General features: G+C 47.5%; 1 protein-coding gene across 1 annotated transcript in view; it reads left to right on the top strand.

The window, feature by feature from the left end:
- Positions 1-7,325, top strand: part of LOC134397773 (prostatic acid phosphatase-like) — a 31,359-nt gene extending 24,034 nt beyond the window's left edge. Inside the window, exons 9-11 of the mRNA XM_063124729.1 lie at positions 3,894-4,004; positions 4,916-5,081; positions 6,762-7,325. Coding sequence (XP_062980799.1) covers positions 3,894-4,004; positions 4,916-5,081; positions 6,762-7,027 — 543 coding nt within the window. The 3' untranslated portion in view covers positions 7,028-7,325. The remainder of the gene's footprint in view (positions 1-3,893; positions 4,005-4,915; positions 5,082-6,761) is intronic.
- Positions 7,326-13,910: the final 6,585 nt, after the last annotated feature.

Below are 13,910 nucleotides of genomic sequence, written 5' to 3'. Positions count from 1 at the left end.
CTTGCTGTCGTTCTGCAAGCTCAAAAAGTACTTGTGGAGCTCCGCGAAAACTTTCTGTTGCGCAAGCAGTTGCCTGTTACATGCAGCCATAGGCGTAACGCATAACTGCATTTACTCAAACATCACTTTAGCTGGACTCTCTTCTTGTGCATAGTTCAGAACCTAGTTTCCACTACAGCAATATTATCTGCGCTAATGGAATAACAGTGTTGGATACTGCCCAATGTTGACAGCAAATACTGTCAGTGTTGGATACTGCCCAATGTTGACAGCAAAATGTTGTTGTTGTTTGTTTGTTTGTTTGTTTTCTGTTGCAGGCTTATAGTGCTCTAACACAAAAATACAATAAAACTACTTCTAAAAATAATAATTAAATAACCTTCCATCACGACCATTTTGTCAGAGACTAGTGAGCGCTTTTTTATTCTTTTCCCCCCTTCTTTTTTTACTTTAACATCACTACGTTATGATATTATAGTGTCATATCCAGCCAGAAAAGTGTTTTAATAATAATGAAAAGTGATTTAAAGAACAAAAAAACAAAACCCTGGATGATAAAATGGTGCTCACTGCAAAGGCTACAGTGAAAGTGTGCTAAGCTACAAACAGCTTCAGCCCTGGCAGCCCTGGCATTCCCACTGGTGTGGACAGATTTCAGTGCTGGTGTCAAGGCTAGGCATGGTTGCTCTCCTGCCAAGGGCCCATGCCCAGGAGGGCCCCGCTGACAGATATTCCTTGGACTTGCTCCTATTCTTCACCACTGCAACCTCCTCGTTCATCTACTTCTCATTTTGACCCAGACAAAAGTGAGGGTAAGAAGAAAGAGCTGTAGACACCACTGCATTCTTGCTAGATGGGACTCTGGGCCTTGCTAGACGAGGCCTTAGCGCGCCTTCCGACCCGGTTTCCCTGCTGTGCGTCCAGATGACGCACAGGGGAATCCAGAGGCAGGCCGCACTGAGGCCTCCTCCAATGCGCCATAAGCGAATTCGCTTATGGCGCGCCTTTTCCCCAGCTCCGGCCTCAGGCCAGGGCTGGGGAATGGCTAGGGACTTCCATGGCTTTTTGCGGCTACTCGCTTACTCACAGGCGCTGTGCCCATCGGCCCGGGGGGGGGGGGGAAGAGAGGGGAGGGCGAAGGATGGCAGGGTGGGTGGCACGGGGGCAGGGCGGGTGCGATTGCGCCGCGCGCCGCCCGAGCAAGCAGGCGAGCGGCGCTTGCCCAGGCAATGCCGCCCCATGCCAGGCATTGCCCAGGCAAGCGCCGCTCGCCTGCTTGCTCGGGCGGCACGTGGCGCGATCGCACCCGCCCTGCCCCCATGCCACCCACCCTGCCATCCTCCCCCCCCCGTAAAAATAACCCCCAAAAAACGGACTTACCAGTCCGCCGTCTTCGGGCCGCACCCAGCCCCTTTAACAACAACAACAAAAATGGCAGACGCCACAGGGACTCGACGTCCCTGCGCGTCATGTGGGTGGAAGCCTGGGGGAGGCGCGCTAACGTTAGCGCACCTCGGCCCCGCCTCCCTGCCGGCGTAAGCCGGCAGGTCTAGCAAGGCCCTCTGTCTGCCAAGTAAGCAGGTGGGAGCAATGGTAAAGAGGAGGAGCAACAGGAGATGGGGGCAATAGCAGTGAGAAGGCAGAATCACTGAGGGATGGGTGCAGGGATGGTGTGTTGCCCCCCACCCCCAAATTGGAGCCAGCCGTGGGACGCACCATAGCAAGATGCACACATAAAAGTCAAATGATTTTGATAGAGTGGAAAGCCAATTGCAGTTCCAGAGCCTTCTGCTTCATTGGGAGATTCCAAGGGGAATGCATGTTATTCCGAATTCACTCTGGCACTCCTCATAGGGCTGTATTTTGTTCTTCCTTCACAGAGGGCACAGCATAGCATATTAGCTCCACATGAACTCCATGAGAGAGATCACTTAAAATACACACACACAATGTCTGTGTGTGTGTGTGTCTGTGTGTGTGTGTTGTACAAGATAATTTCTTTGGGTCTCAGGTTTCATTTGTCCACTTTAAGGGCTCATCTACACAAAGCAAGATATTCCACTATGAAAGCAGTATGAAAGTGGTATATAAAAGGCAGGAGCCACACTCCTGCTTTATAGTAGGGCTGTGCATGGACCCCCCAAACCACTCCATGGCCCTATCTGGAAAATCTGCTTCGGGCTGATCCGCCTGTCCTCCGATCCGCTCCATGAGATGGAACGAGATCTGGCTTTGCCGCCGCCGCCGCCACATGGACAGCAACACCAGTGATGGCGCCAGGAAAGCTACCCACCCCCGTACCTGTGTTTGTCGTCACGGGCTTCAACTGCGGCCTCGGCTTGAAGCCAGAAGAGACCTCGGCCTTCACTTCCGGCTTCAACCGGGACCTCAATTGACGCCCGCGATGGATGCAGATAAGCCTCTCTCCTTCCTGCACCCTTACCTGGCTCTGCCACTGCCGCTGCCGCATGGACGGCGGCACCACATAGACCAACACCCCCCCACCCGCTTACCTGCATCTGTCGTGGGCCCCGGCTTGAAGCCAGAAGAGTCCTCGGTCTTCACTTCCAGCTTCAACCGGGGCCTCAATTGAAGCCCGTGACAGACGCAGGTAAGCCTCCCTCCTCCCTGCTTCCTTACCTGGCTCTGCCGCCGCCGCATGGATGGCAGCGATGGTGGTGCCAGGTAGACCAACCCCCCCGCCCCCTTACCAGCATCCATTGCGGGCTTCAATAGAGGCCCCAGCTTGAAGCCGGAAGAGGCCTCGGCCTTCACTTCCGGCTTCAACTGGGGCCTCAATTGAAGCACACAAGAGACACAGGTAAGCCTCCCTCCTCCCTGCCCCCTTACCTGGCTCCATCGCTGTCACTGCAGGGACTGCGGCGGCACCGGTGGCACCAGATGAGTCCCCCTCCCCCCCCCCACTTACCTGCGTCCGGAGCTCCAGATTGAGGCGATCCTCTTCGCCTCGATCCGCAGCCCCCCGACTCTCTTCGCCTCCGCCTTTTTCGGAGGCCAATCAGGCCGCCTCTCTACTGCTTCTCCGAACCGAAGAGAAGCGGAGCACAGCCCTACTTTATAGCATTATTTAAGTGCACTACAGGATCTACACTACTGCTTTATAGTGATACTGAAGTGCACTGACAACTGTTGGGGCCCAGGACACATCTATACCAAGCAGGATATTGCACTATGAAAGTGGTATGAAAGCGGTATATGGTATGCGTCAATGGGCCCCAACAGTTGTCTGTGTACTTCAATACTGTTATAAAGCAGTAGTGTGGCTCCTGCTTTTTATATACCACTTTCATATGGCTTTCATAGTGGAATATCCTGCTTTGTGTAGATGAGCCCTAAGTCTCTGCCATACATAGAAAAGACTTGAAATGTTTGCAGTACAGCCATTACCTTCTCTCTCACATTCCTGCTTTTTTCCCATCCAGGGCAGGGAGAAGGAAGAAAAGAACTGGATAGCAATCTGATCTCCCGTTACCCCATGGAGATCCCAGAAAGGAACTCCAAAATTAATAGCACAGCAATAAAGAAATTTCACTGGAGCAGATAGGGATTATACACCATAAAGTTCCAAGGCCAGAGTGTCACTGAGGGCATCCTTCAAACAATCCTTCCTTCTACACACAAGACTCTGTGTTTAGGCTGCAGACCTCTGATATAGGGTGCTTCCAGATAAGATTTTTACAGTGCATTTATAGAAGCATTTCTTTCCTACAGAGGAAAATGGGTAAAGAAAGAAGAGGATACACTACATATTCTCAGATTTACACAACAATGTTCTACAGTGAAAAGAGTTGGAACTAATAATATGATGAATGCCTACTTTTAGCAGATTTTCCTTCCACAATAGTAAATTAATATTGTTGGGCCTTTTGCAGCATGACACTACGCTTGGTGCCCTGCAGATGGCGCTCAATACTTACAATGGAAGACTGCCTCCGTATGCATCTTGCCAGATGTTTGAATTGTATCAAGACAACAATGGGCAAGTATTTTATTGTGTCATCAGCAATCAATGTTCCCTTCTTCCCAAATGCCAGTTTTCATCTATCGATTTTACATCTTACATTTTTTTCAGAGTGAAAAGCATCATTATATATATATATATATATATATTAGAGATAGCAGCAGGGGAAACCACAACATAATCAAATCAATTCATATTTCTATCAATCTGACCCACAGATTCTTCAGCGAACCAGATTTCCCCATTCACGCTGATTCTGCAACCCTGTGGACCGTTTTTTGTCTGTTTGTTTTTACTTTCTGGAATTCTACACAAATTTAGACTTAGAAAAATGTGTAAAATAGAAAAATGTGAATTTGTGCAAATTTGGGGAATTGGAAAAAAAATCCCATTCTGCCAATGTGTAGACGAGGAATGAAAGGCACCTGACAATCCACGAAATGCAGACGAAATGGATTTTAGAAAATCCGTGTGGCCATATAGTATAGGAGTATGGTAAAGTCCATAAGCACCAATTACGGAGTTTCAAATTACCAGCTTTATTATTTTGTCAATACAAATATGCTGGATATAATTTAGCTGTTGGTTAAAGAGCTGTTCACTTTCTTATTCAATAGAATCTACATTTGAAAGGCAGGAGATATCATTTGAAACTTTTTTTCCGTTTTGAGGGGAGGACGTAGGGAAAGTTTAACACACACCCCTTCCCAGATTGTCATGTCCCAATCCAAATTGAGTCCACATGTGTTTACACCAGTGCAAGGAAACCTATCACACATAGCTAAACTATGCATAATGACCAAAACATTTAGTTTGGCTTTGGATTCTACAATAACTGTTGCTGTCAAGGCCTGTCGATTTCAGTATTGCATTTCTGAAGATGATTTTTCTCCTTCTCATCCCTTCTTTTCCTGGGTTCTGCAAATCAGAGAGCACACCATTGAAATGTATTTTCGGAATGACACTTCGAAAGAACCGTATCCCCAGACTTTGCCTGGCTGCTCATCTGTGTGTCCACTATCAAATTTTGAGCAACTGGTTTTGCCCATCCTCATAGACGATTGGGCCAATGAATGTGAGCGGACAGAAAAAAAGAAAGGTAATACAATATCCTTAGCTAGCTACACAAAGTGGTCAAAACGGGAATGGAAGAAAAGTATAGCTGGATATGAACCTTGGCCTCCAGTAGCAAGTGATTTTCAGAGTGTCACTGCAGTCAAAGAAGATGATATATTGGGTGGTAGGTCAGAACTACACCAAGCAGGATAGGACACTTTGAAAGCAGTTTGAAAACTGTTTCTGGAGTGTGTCCTGGGCCCCAACAGTTGTCACGTCTGTTATAAACCATTTTAAAGCAGTAGTGTAGATCCTGCCTCAGTTTCACATCCCATAAAATGTAAAAAAAAAAAGAAAGAAAGAAAGAATTATTTTAGAATGAACTCTATCATACACATCACTACTACTGTTGTCAGGTGAAATATTTTTGTTTTATGGATTTTGTTTAGGAAAAATTATTTATTTATTTATTTATTTATTTGTTACATTTATATACCGCCCCATAGCCGAAGCTCTCTGGGCGGTTTCTATTTCTGGTATAGTAAAATTAGCTCTACTTTTTGTTATTTCACAAGCATTTGAGGTTTGTATCATACAACTTGTATAGTGCAACATAGAGACTAGTCTAGGAGTAATTTCTGTGCACATCTCCCCTTAGCTGAGACATCAGGTTGCAGCTCATCAACTATATAGTTCTCCCAGTGTCCTTTACTATGCCATTCTGGATCAAATAGGTTGGGGAGCATTGCCTAAATCATGCACATTGCTCAGTGTTACATTGTACTGGGATCCACATAGGAAAAGGAAAGGAACCTCTCGTGCAAGCACTGAATCATTACTGACTCTTGGAGGGACGCCAGCTTTCGCTGACGTTTTCTTGGCAGGCCTTATAGCGGGGTGGTTTGCTGTTGCCTTCCCCGGCCGTTATTACCTTTCCCCCAGCTAACTGGGTACTCATTTCACCGACCTCGGGAGGATGGAAGGCTGAGTCAACCCGAGCCGGCTGCCTGAAACCAGCTTCCGCTGGGATTGAACTCAGGCCGTGGAGAGAGTTTCAGCTGCAGAAACTGCTGCTTTACCGCTCTGCGCCACACAATGAAAAAGATGGACAGGATGAGGCTGCCCTTAATGCTGCTCCAGAAGCTGGAGCCAGTGCAGAATGCAGCTGTTCAGTTGTTATCAGGAGCTGCCCCTTTTCAGCATGTAACTCCTTTGCTGAGGGAACTGCACTGGCTGCCTATTGGCTATCAGGCCAGGTTTAAGGTTTGGGCACTAATGTACAAAGCCCTAAACAACTTTGGACCAGGATACCCGAGAAAGCGCCTTCTCCTTTTCCATTCTGCCCAGTCACTGAGGTCATGGGAGGGCATGTTCCTTTTGGTTCCACATGGACCTATGGCCTGACTAGAGTCCAGTAGGAGAAGAGCCTTTAGTGTGGCGGCCCCTTCACTTTGGAACTCCCTGCCCCTCTTGGTTAGGCAGGCAGCAGCACTGTGCTGCTTTCAGCACCTCCCCAAAACAGCTCTTTTCCAGGAAGCATTCCTCAAATGACCAGCCACCGTTTTTATGGGTACTCTATTTTAAATTGAACCATTTGAATATGCTGTTTTAGTCTTTTCACTGTTTTATTCCTGTGTCCACTGTTCTAGAATCTATTTTAGATATGGAGCAATATATAAATATTGTAAATAAATGAATAATCAGCTTTAATTCTTTCCCACAGGAACATATTCTCAAAGTGACATGATCCTGGAAACCAGCGAAAACCCAGACATGGACACAGAGGATGAGGGACCAGTAGCGTCAACGGAAGTGCCCAAATCTACCGAGATCCCTGAAACTGAGAAACCTGAGTCAGAGACCCCTGGTCCCACAACAACGACTGCTGTCCCTGAGTCTACGTCCGACATGGAGATAGCATACTCACCTGCAAGGGCCTCACAACCCACAACCCACAAACCCACAACGCAGGACTCATACCTGGGCTGAGCTCTTGGAGAGACAAAGGAGTGCTAGGCTGCAGGTCTGAGGCCTGCCCTGCCCTCTTAAAGTCTTCTACTTATGTAGGAAGGGCCGGAGCCAGAGGGGCAGGTTTTGGGTATCAAGGCATAAAAGGCTTCAGTCCAGTCCAAGAGCTGGTTGGAGCCAGTTGCTCGCTAGCAGCATGGCTTGCCCTGCAGTCTCCTCCTCCGGACCACAACAGGACACAAGCAGGCTGACAGCATATTTCGCAAAGAAAGAAAACACAGCAATGCTTAACTGCAAAGAAAAAAACCTGGCCCAAAAATGAGATTCCCGAGCACTTTGATGATATTATATTTAAACTATCCTAAATTTAATGTGATCTCTGGCCATGTATCTCTAAAATGACAATTGCATGAATAATAAACCTAAGTATTCTGCGGCAAGTTAACACATGTTGAGTATAAACATTGCTTTAAATAAAAATACGTGTAATGCAGTTATCGGACCGAGAGACTTGGATTCTGTGCAGCAGATGAACTCAAGATTTGAAAGTACTGGCTACATCATTTATTCTCCAACATGACTTATTTTTAGGGCTGTGTGAGGATTTCATTTATGTTCGTACGTCATCCAAAAATCTTGTGTTCGCAATCCTGAATGTGAGTGTGAGGAGTAGAATTCTTTTCCAGAACGGTTCGCAAGTTAACTAGGGGCCTTGCTAGACGAGGCCTTGAGAGCTGGTTTCCCTGCTGTGCTTCCACATGATGCACAGGGGAATCCAGCCCTAGGCCGCACTGAAGCCTCCTCTAACGCGCCATAAGCAAAGTCGCTTATGGCGCGCCTTTTCTGCAGCTCCGGCCTGAGGCCGGGGCTGCAGAACGTCTGGAGACTTCCGTGGCTTTTTGCGGCTACTCGCTTACTCGCGAGTAGCCGCAAAAAGCCGCGGACTGGCCACAGCGCTGAGCGCTGTGCCCATTGGCCGGGGGAGATCCCGGGAGGGGGAAGGAGGAGAGACGACACACGGGACACACACACACGGAGGGAAGACGACACAGGACACACACACACACACACGGAGGGAGGGAGGGAGAAGGAGGAGAGATGACACACGGGGGACACACACACAGAGGGAAGACGACACAGGACAACACACACGGAGGGAGAAGGAGGAGAGACGACACACGGGGGACACACACACAGAGGGAAAACAACACAGGACACACACACAGACACGGAGGGAGAAGGAAGAGAGACGACACACACACACACGGAGGGAGAAGGAGGAGAGATGACACATGGGACACACACACACGGAGGGAAGACGACATAGGACACACACACACACATGGAGGGAGAAGGAGGAGAGACGACACACGGGACACGGAGGGAGAGAAAGTTCAGGAAGTGATCAGGAGCGGTTAACTAAAAAAAAACCCTTACCTTCTCCGCAGTCTTCGGCCCGCACGTGGCCCCTTTAAACTTTAAAAAAAATGGCCAACGCTGCAGGGCTTCCGTCGTCCCTGCGCGTCCTGCGTCTGGAAGCCCGGGCGGCGCGCACTAACGTCAGCGCGCTGTCGCCCCGCCTCCCTGCTGGTTTATCCCAGCAGGTCTAGCAAAGCCCTAAAACTGTGATGGTGTTTTATTGAGAAGGCTAATTTCTTACGCTTTAGTCAATGGGGGGAAATTTGCACTTTTGAAAAATTCACACAGAAATGCACATTTTTCCTGTGTGAAATGTGCACTTTTCCAGGTTTGTTTTTTAGCATGCAGTTGGACACAAAATGTGCAGTTGGGGGGTGGGGGAAATGTTCAGTTGAAAATCTGATAATGTGCAGTTGAAAAACATGGTGAAAAATGTGTATGTGTTTATTAAGAACGTAACAATAGACAAAGGCCGTTGCTAGACAAGGGTTTAGCCCAGGCTGATAACCGGGCTCACCCCTGTGCATCCAGATGACTCACAGGGGATCCCGGGGTCAGCCTGGGCTAAGCCCTCCCTTGGCCCGGGATAACCGGCACCAGTTGTGGCCCGGTATTTCCGCAGCACTGGGCTGAGCCCGGTGTGGTAGAAGGTCTAGCCCGTTCCACGGCTTTTCCTGGCTACGCGGCTTACTCGTGAGTAGCTCGGAGAAGCCACACACTCGGCACAGCTCTCCATAGGAGCGCTGTGCCCATCGGGCTGGGGGGGAAATCGTGGGGGGAGAGATGGGGGCCTGGGGGAAGAGCTGACCTGGAGGGAGAGATGGGGGGAAGAACAGAGCCAGGGTGGGGAGATCGCAGCTGGGGGGGATTGGAGATTGTGGCCGGGGGGGCGGAGGGGGCATTGGACATGGCGGGCAGGCGGGCGATCGGTCATGGCGGGGGGCGGGCAGGGGGCGATCGGACATGGTGATCGGTCGGGCGATTGGGTGAGCATGGCAGGCAGGGGGGCGATTGGGCAAGGGGGCATCGGACATGGCAGGCGGGCGGGTGGGTGAGGGAAGGAGAACAGGACCGGGGGGGAGATCGTGGACAAGGGGGAAGGAGAACGGGGCTGGGGGGGAGATCGCAGATGGGGGGAAAGGAGAAGGGATTTTTTTTTTTAAAAAAAAAACCTACTTACCATTCCTGGCTCCTGTGCTGCTGCTGCCGCTTTAAAAGTAAAAAAAAAGAAAGAAATGGTTGCCGCAATGGCTCTCCTCCCGAGCTCATCGTGGTTCACGTGTGAATAAGGGCGAGATCTCGTGTTATTCATAACACGAGGTCTCCCCTCCTCTCCCCCGGATTTTCCACCAGGTCTAGCAAAGGCCAAAGTCAGGGATGTAACACAAATTATATAAGGATGCAGGTGAAAGAGCCCTTGATGGTGAGACTGATGTTGTTGGGTCCTGTGGCAGTGTTGCCTGAATAGATGTGGGGAAAGACTTGGCACTTGGGTCTATTGCATGGTCTGGTCCCTCTGTCTGTCTCTGTCTCCTAGCTGCTTTGGATTAAATGGTTATAAACCACATAAACACCTGCTGATCTTCTCTGTGATTTCTGAGTTCAATGTTCTACAAAGAGCTTCATGTAATCAGGGGTGTGCTGCCTGTGGCTGTTGTTGCAGTAGCATGCACCTAATCCATATAATGTTCACTTTCCAATATACTCATTCATTTGAGATAATGGTACCGTGTTGCACTTTTGACTGGCCATAGTGGGGATTGTTAATTTTTTGTAATTACTCTGGGCTGTTCGTTTCAGCTCTGTTAATTACAAACCACCACCACCCAAACTAGTAGCTCCTCCAAACAATGCCAAAGTTTTGTGCCGCACGTCCTAGGTTTTGTGCAACCCCACAAGTGTGTCCTGATGCATCAAATGTGGATTCCTATTTAATTCAAAAAAGCCAACGTTCTTATATAACCTCTGAATGCATGACGTTTTGTGCGAGTTTTGTGCCACAAATCCACAAGGTATGTGCCACCACCCAAAGTAGGGCTGTGCTCAGCTCCCTACCCAATACGCCACGGAGGCTGTTTCACAGCTTCCAAAATGGCCCCGATTCAACTCAGAAATGGCCTTTTCTGGCCACCATAATTTACAATGTAAATCTACAGCAGTTCAGAGCCACTCTCTTGGGGGCAGGTGGCTTGCTGGTGCACACTGAGGTTTTCAGGCAAGTCCCGTGGATGGGTGGATGGGCAGGCGGTTGGCCATCAGGCCAAATCAGACTGAAGCACTTCAGCTGCTGCAGGGTATGTGGCCCAATCTGGTCCCAAAGTGAGACACACCCCTAACCAAGAGTATGAAAATGACACACCCCTAGTTTGGGCCTGCTGAATGCTTAAAAATCCAGATTTTATATCAACTCCAAACCTATGCCAACACTCTGTGCTGGTTTTGTGCTGTTTTGTGCAACAAATCCTGAGTTTTCTGCTGCTACCCACAACTGTGTACTAAAACATCAGATATTTATTTGCTTACAGGCTGGTTGGCTTAATGTCTTTTCTGGGTAAATTGGTTGTAAGCATTATTAAAAATAAAATTATTAAGCATAAACTTAAGGACAAGCCCTGATGAAAAAGAATCAGGATAGCTTCAGCAAAGTTCTTTAGAGTTCTTTGAGAGTGTCAATAAATACTCCCAAGGGGTGAACTAGTAGACATTGTTAACTTGAAGTTCCATAAGGCTTTTGACAAAGTCCCTCTCCAAAGACTCCTTGTGACACTGAACTTAGTAGTCATGGAATAAGAGAAGAAGTCCTCAAATGGATCAATGACTGGTTAAAGAACAGAAAGCAGGGAGTAGGAATAAATAGTAACTTCTCCCATTGAAGGGATGTAAATAGTGGAATCCCACAGAGGGATCCCACTGACATTGGGGCCAGTGCTTTCCAACTTGTTCATAAAAGATCTGGAATTAGGAATTAACAATGAGGTGGCCAAGTTCGGTGGTGACACCAAATTATTTCGGGTGGTTAAAACAAAAAGTGATTGTGTGAAGAGCTCCAAAAGGAAGACTAGGCCAGTGGCAAATGCGGTTCAATGTAAACAAGTGTAAAGTGATGCACATTGAGGCGGGGGTGGGGGGGGAGACAACTTCATATATATGATGATGGGATCTGAGCTAGTGGGAACTGACCAAGAAAGAGATCTTGGGATTGTGGCATACAGCTCCATGAAAATGTCAACCCAATGTGTTGAAAAAGGCAAATTCCATGTGACACACAATTAAAAATGGGATCAAAAATAAAACTGCCACTATCATACTGCCCTTTTACAAATTAATGCTGCAACCACAGTTTAGCGTGGAAAAAAGGAGGCTAAGGGGAGCCATGATAGAGGTGTACAAAATTATGCATGGTATGGAGAATGTGGATAGGGCGACATTTTTCTCCCTCTCTCAAAATGAAGCTGATTGGTGGGAGATCCAGGACAAATAAAAGTAAGTTCTTCTTCACACAGCGTGTAGTTAAATTATGGAACTCACTACCACAAGATGTAGTGATGGCCACCAATTTGGATGGCTTTAAAAGGGGGTTGGATCAATTCCTGGAGGCGAAGGCTATCAATGGCTACTAGCCCTGATGGTTGTGTGCTATCTCCAGTATTCGAGGCAGTAAGCCTGTGTGCACCAGTTGCTGGGGAACATGGGTTGGGGGGTGTAGTTGCACCATGTCCTCATTGTTCATCCCTGGCCGATGGCTGTTTGGCCACTGTGTGAACAGAGTGCTGGACTAGATGGACCCTTGGTCTGATCCAGCAGGGTGCTTCTTATGTTCACAGTTGGAATTTTGTGTACCATTCTGGTTGCAATGCCTAAAAAAGGTTATTGTACAGTTGGAAAAGTACAGAAAAGGGCAACTAAAATTATCAAGGGGCTGGAGCTACTCCCCTATAAAGAGAGGTTACAATATCTGGGACTGTTTAGTTCAGAAATTTGATGTAGGAATACACATTTGTATGTAGCAGCACATAACCAAAAAGTATGTCATTTTCACATTTTGGTTGCAGCACAAACTCAGGATTCAAAACACAAACAGCATAAAACTAGCACAGGTTAGGAACATAAGAGCCATGCTGGATCAGACCAAAGGCCAGTCTATTCCAGCATTCTGTTTGTACAGTGACCAACCAGATGCCTATGGTTCAATCAATGTGACTTACACTGGCCATGACTGATTGGTCCCATTGGTTTGAATGGATCCACACTGAGTATGCGTAAGTGTGGATCCAAGCCAACATCTGTAGCCGATGCTACATCTGTGTTTAATGTTCTGCTTACATTCTAAAATGTCCATGTTTAATGTTCTGCTAAGGGCTAGTATAACTGATTGTGCACTGATTGTGTCTCCTCTTATAATATCATGTACTCATGACATTTAATGCTCGTCGCTTCGTAGTTTTTAATCTTCTCCTTCTTTATGAACTCAGGACATGCAATCTATTGATCTAACGAGATTGGGCTGTACTGATGTCTTGCCTGATGGTCTGTGCTGTGGCTACATGGCCAGACAAATATTTCAGATGTCCAAGAGAAACTGTGTCTATGTGAAATAACTTACAACTAAAGTTCAGCATGTTTGCCTTGTTTTTAGCGCCAGCACAGTGGCCTACATGCCACTACTTCTGTCCCTGGATGTGCTATTACCCTTATCAGGAACAGAGAGGCTTCACTTTTTCTTAAGTGGCACAGAAAGGCAAGTGGGGTGGGGAAATCCCACAGATCAGAAGCTTCTTCTTGCAAACTTCTTGCCTTACATTTAGGGTGCAAGCCTATACTCGTGAGATGCAGCAAAAATGGTTGAATAATGGGGTGGGGACAAAATGTGATATAAGATAAAGGGGGAAATTTAATTATTTACACACATATAATAGTCAAATCCATCATACACACACATATCAGATACATATCAGATGCAGTGCCATCAATGTGTCTGTTGCTTTACAAAGTTTAAGGGAACAGACAACATTGTTCGATTTCTCAGATCCAAGGTTGGAATCAGGGCTCTGACTTCAGAGCCCAGAAATTACACTCCCCAATCTCCCTCTACCTCAAAGTTGATGTGGTTCTGTCTGTGCCAGCTAAATGTCCATGCTCAGAAATGGAGTGTGGAAAGGGCAGTCCCAAGGAGGGCAAGAGACTGAGGAAGCTGTTACACAGCACCCTATGTATGCCCCCAGCCTCCTTCCCTCCCGCTCATAAGCACCATGGCTAGATGGGTAAAATCTAGTGAAAATGCAGGGCTAAATGGGCAAAATCTACCCAAAATGCAGTGCAACTGGAGCACAGAGGCAAGGATTACCTCCATGTTCTGGCTGCCTTGCACTGGATACTTGGCAGCCTCCAGCTTTGGAGGCTGCTGACTATCTTCATATGATTGCTCCGTAAGAGGATAATCTCTACCCCAAGAAACCTCTAATCTATAATTCAACAAAGGGGAAAC

This window comes from Elgaria multicarinata, chromosome 1 (genome assembly GCF_023053635.1).
Source record: "Elgaria multicarinata webbii isolate HBS135686 ecotype San Diego chromosome 1, rElgMul1.1.pri, whole genome shotgun sequence".
NCBI classification, from domain to species: Eukaryota; Metazoa; Chordata; class Lepidosauria; order Squamata; family Anguidae; genus Elgaria; species Elgaria multicarinata.
Note: the sequence above shows the minus strand (reverse complement) of the source record. Positions and strands in the feature narration are given on the sequence as shown.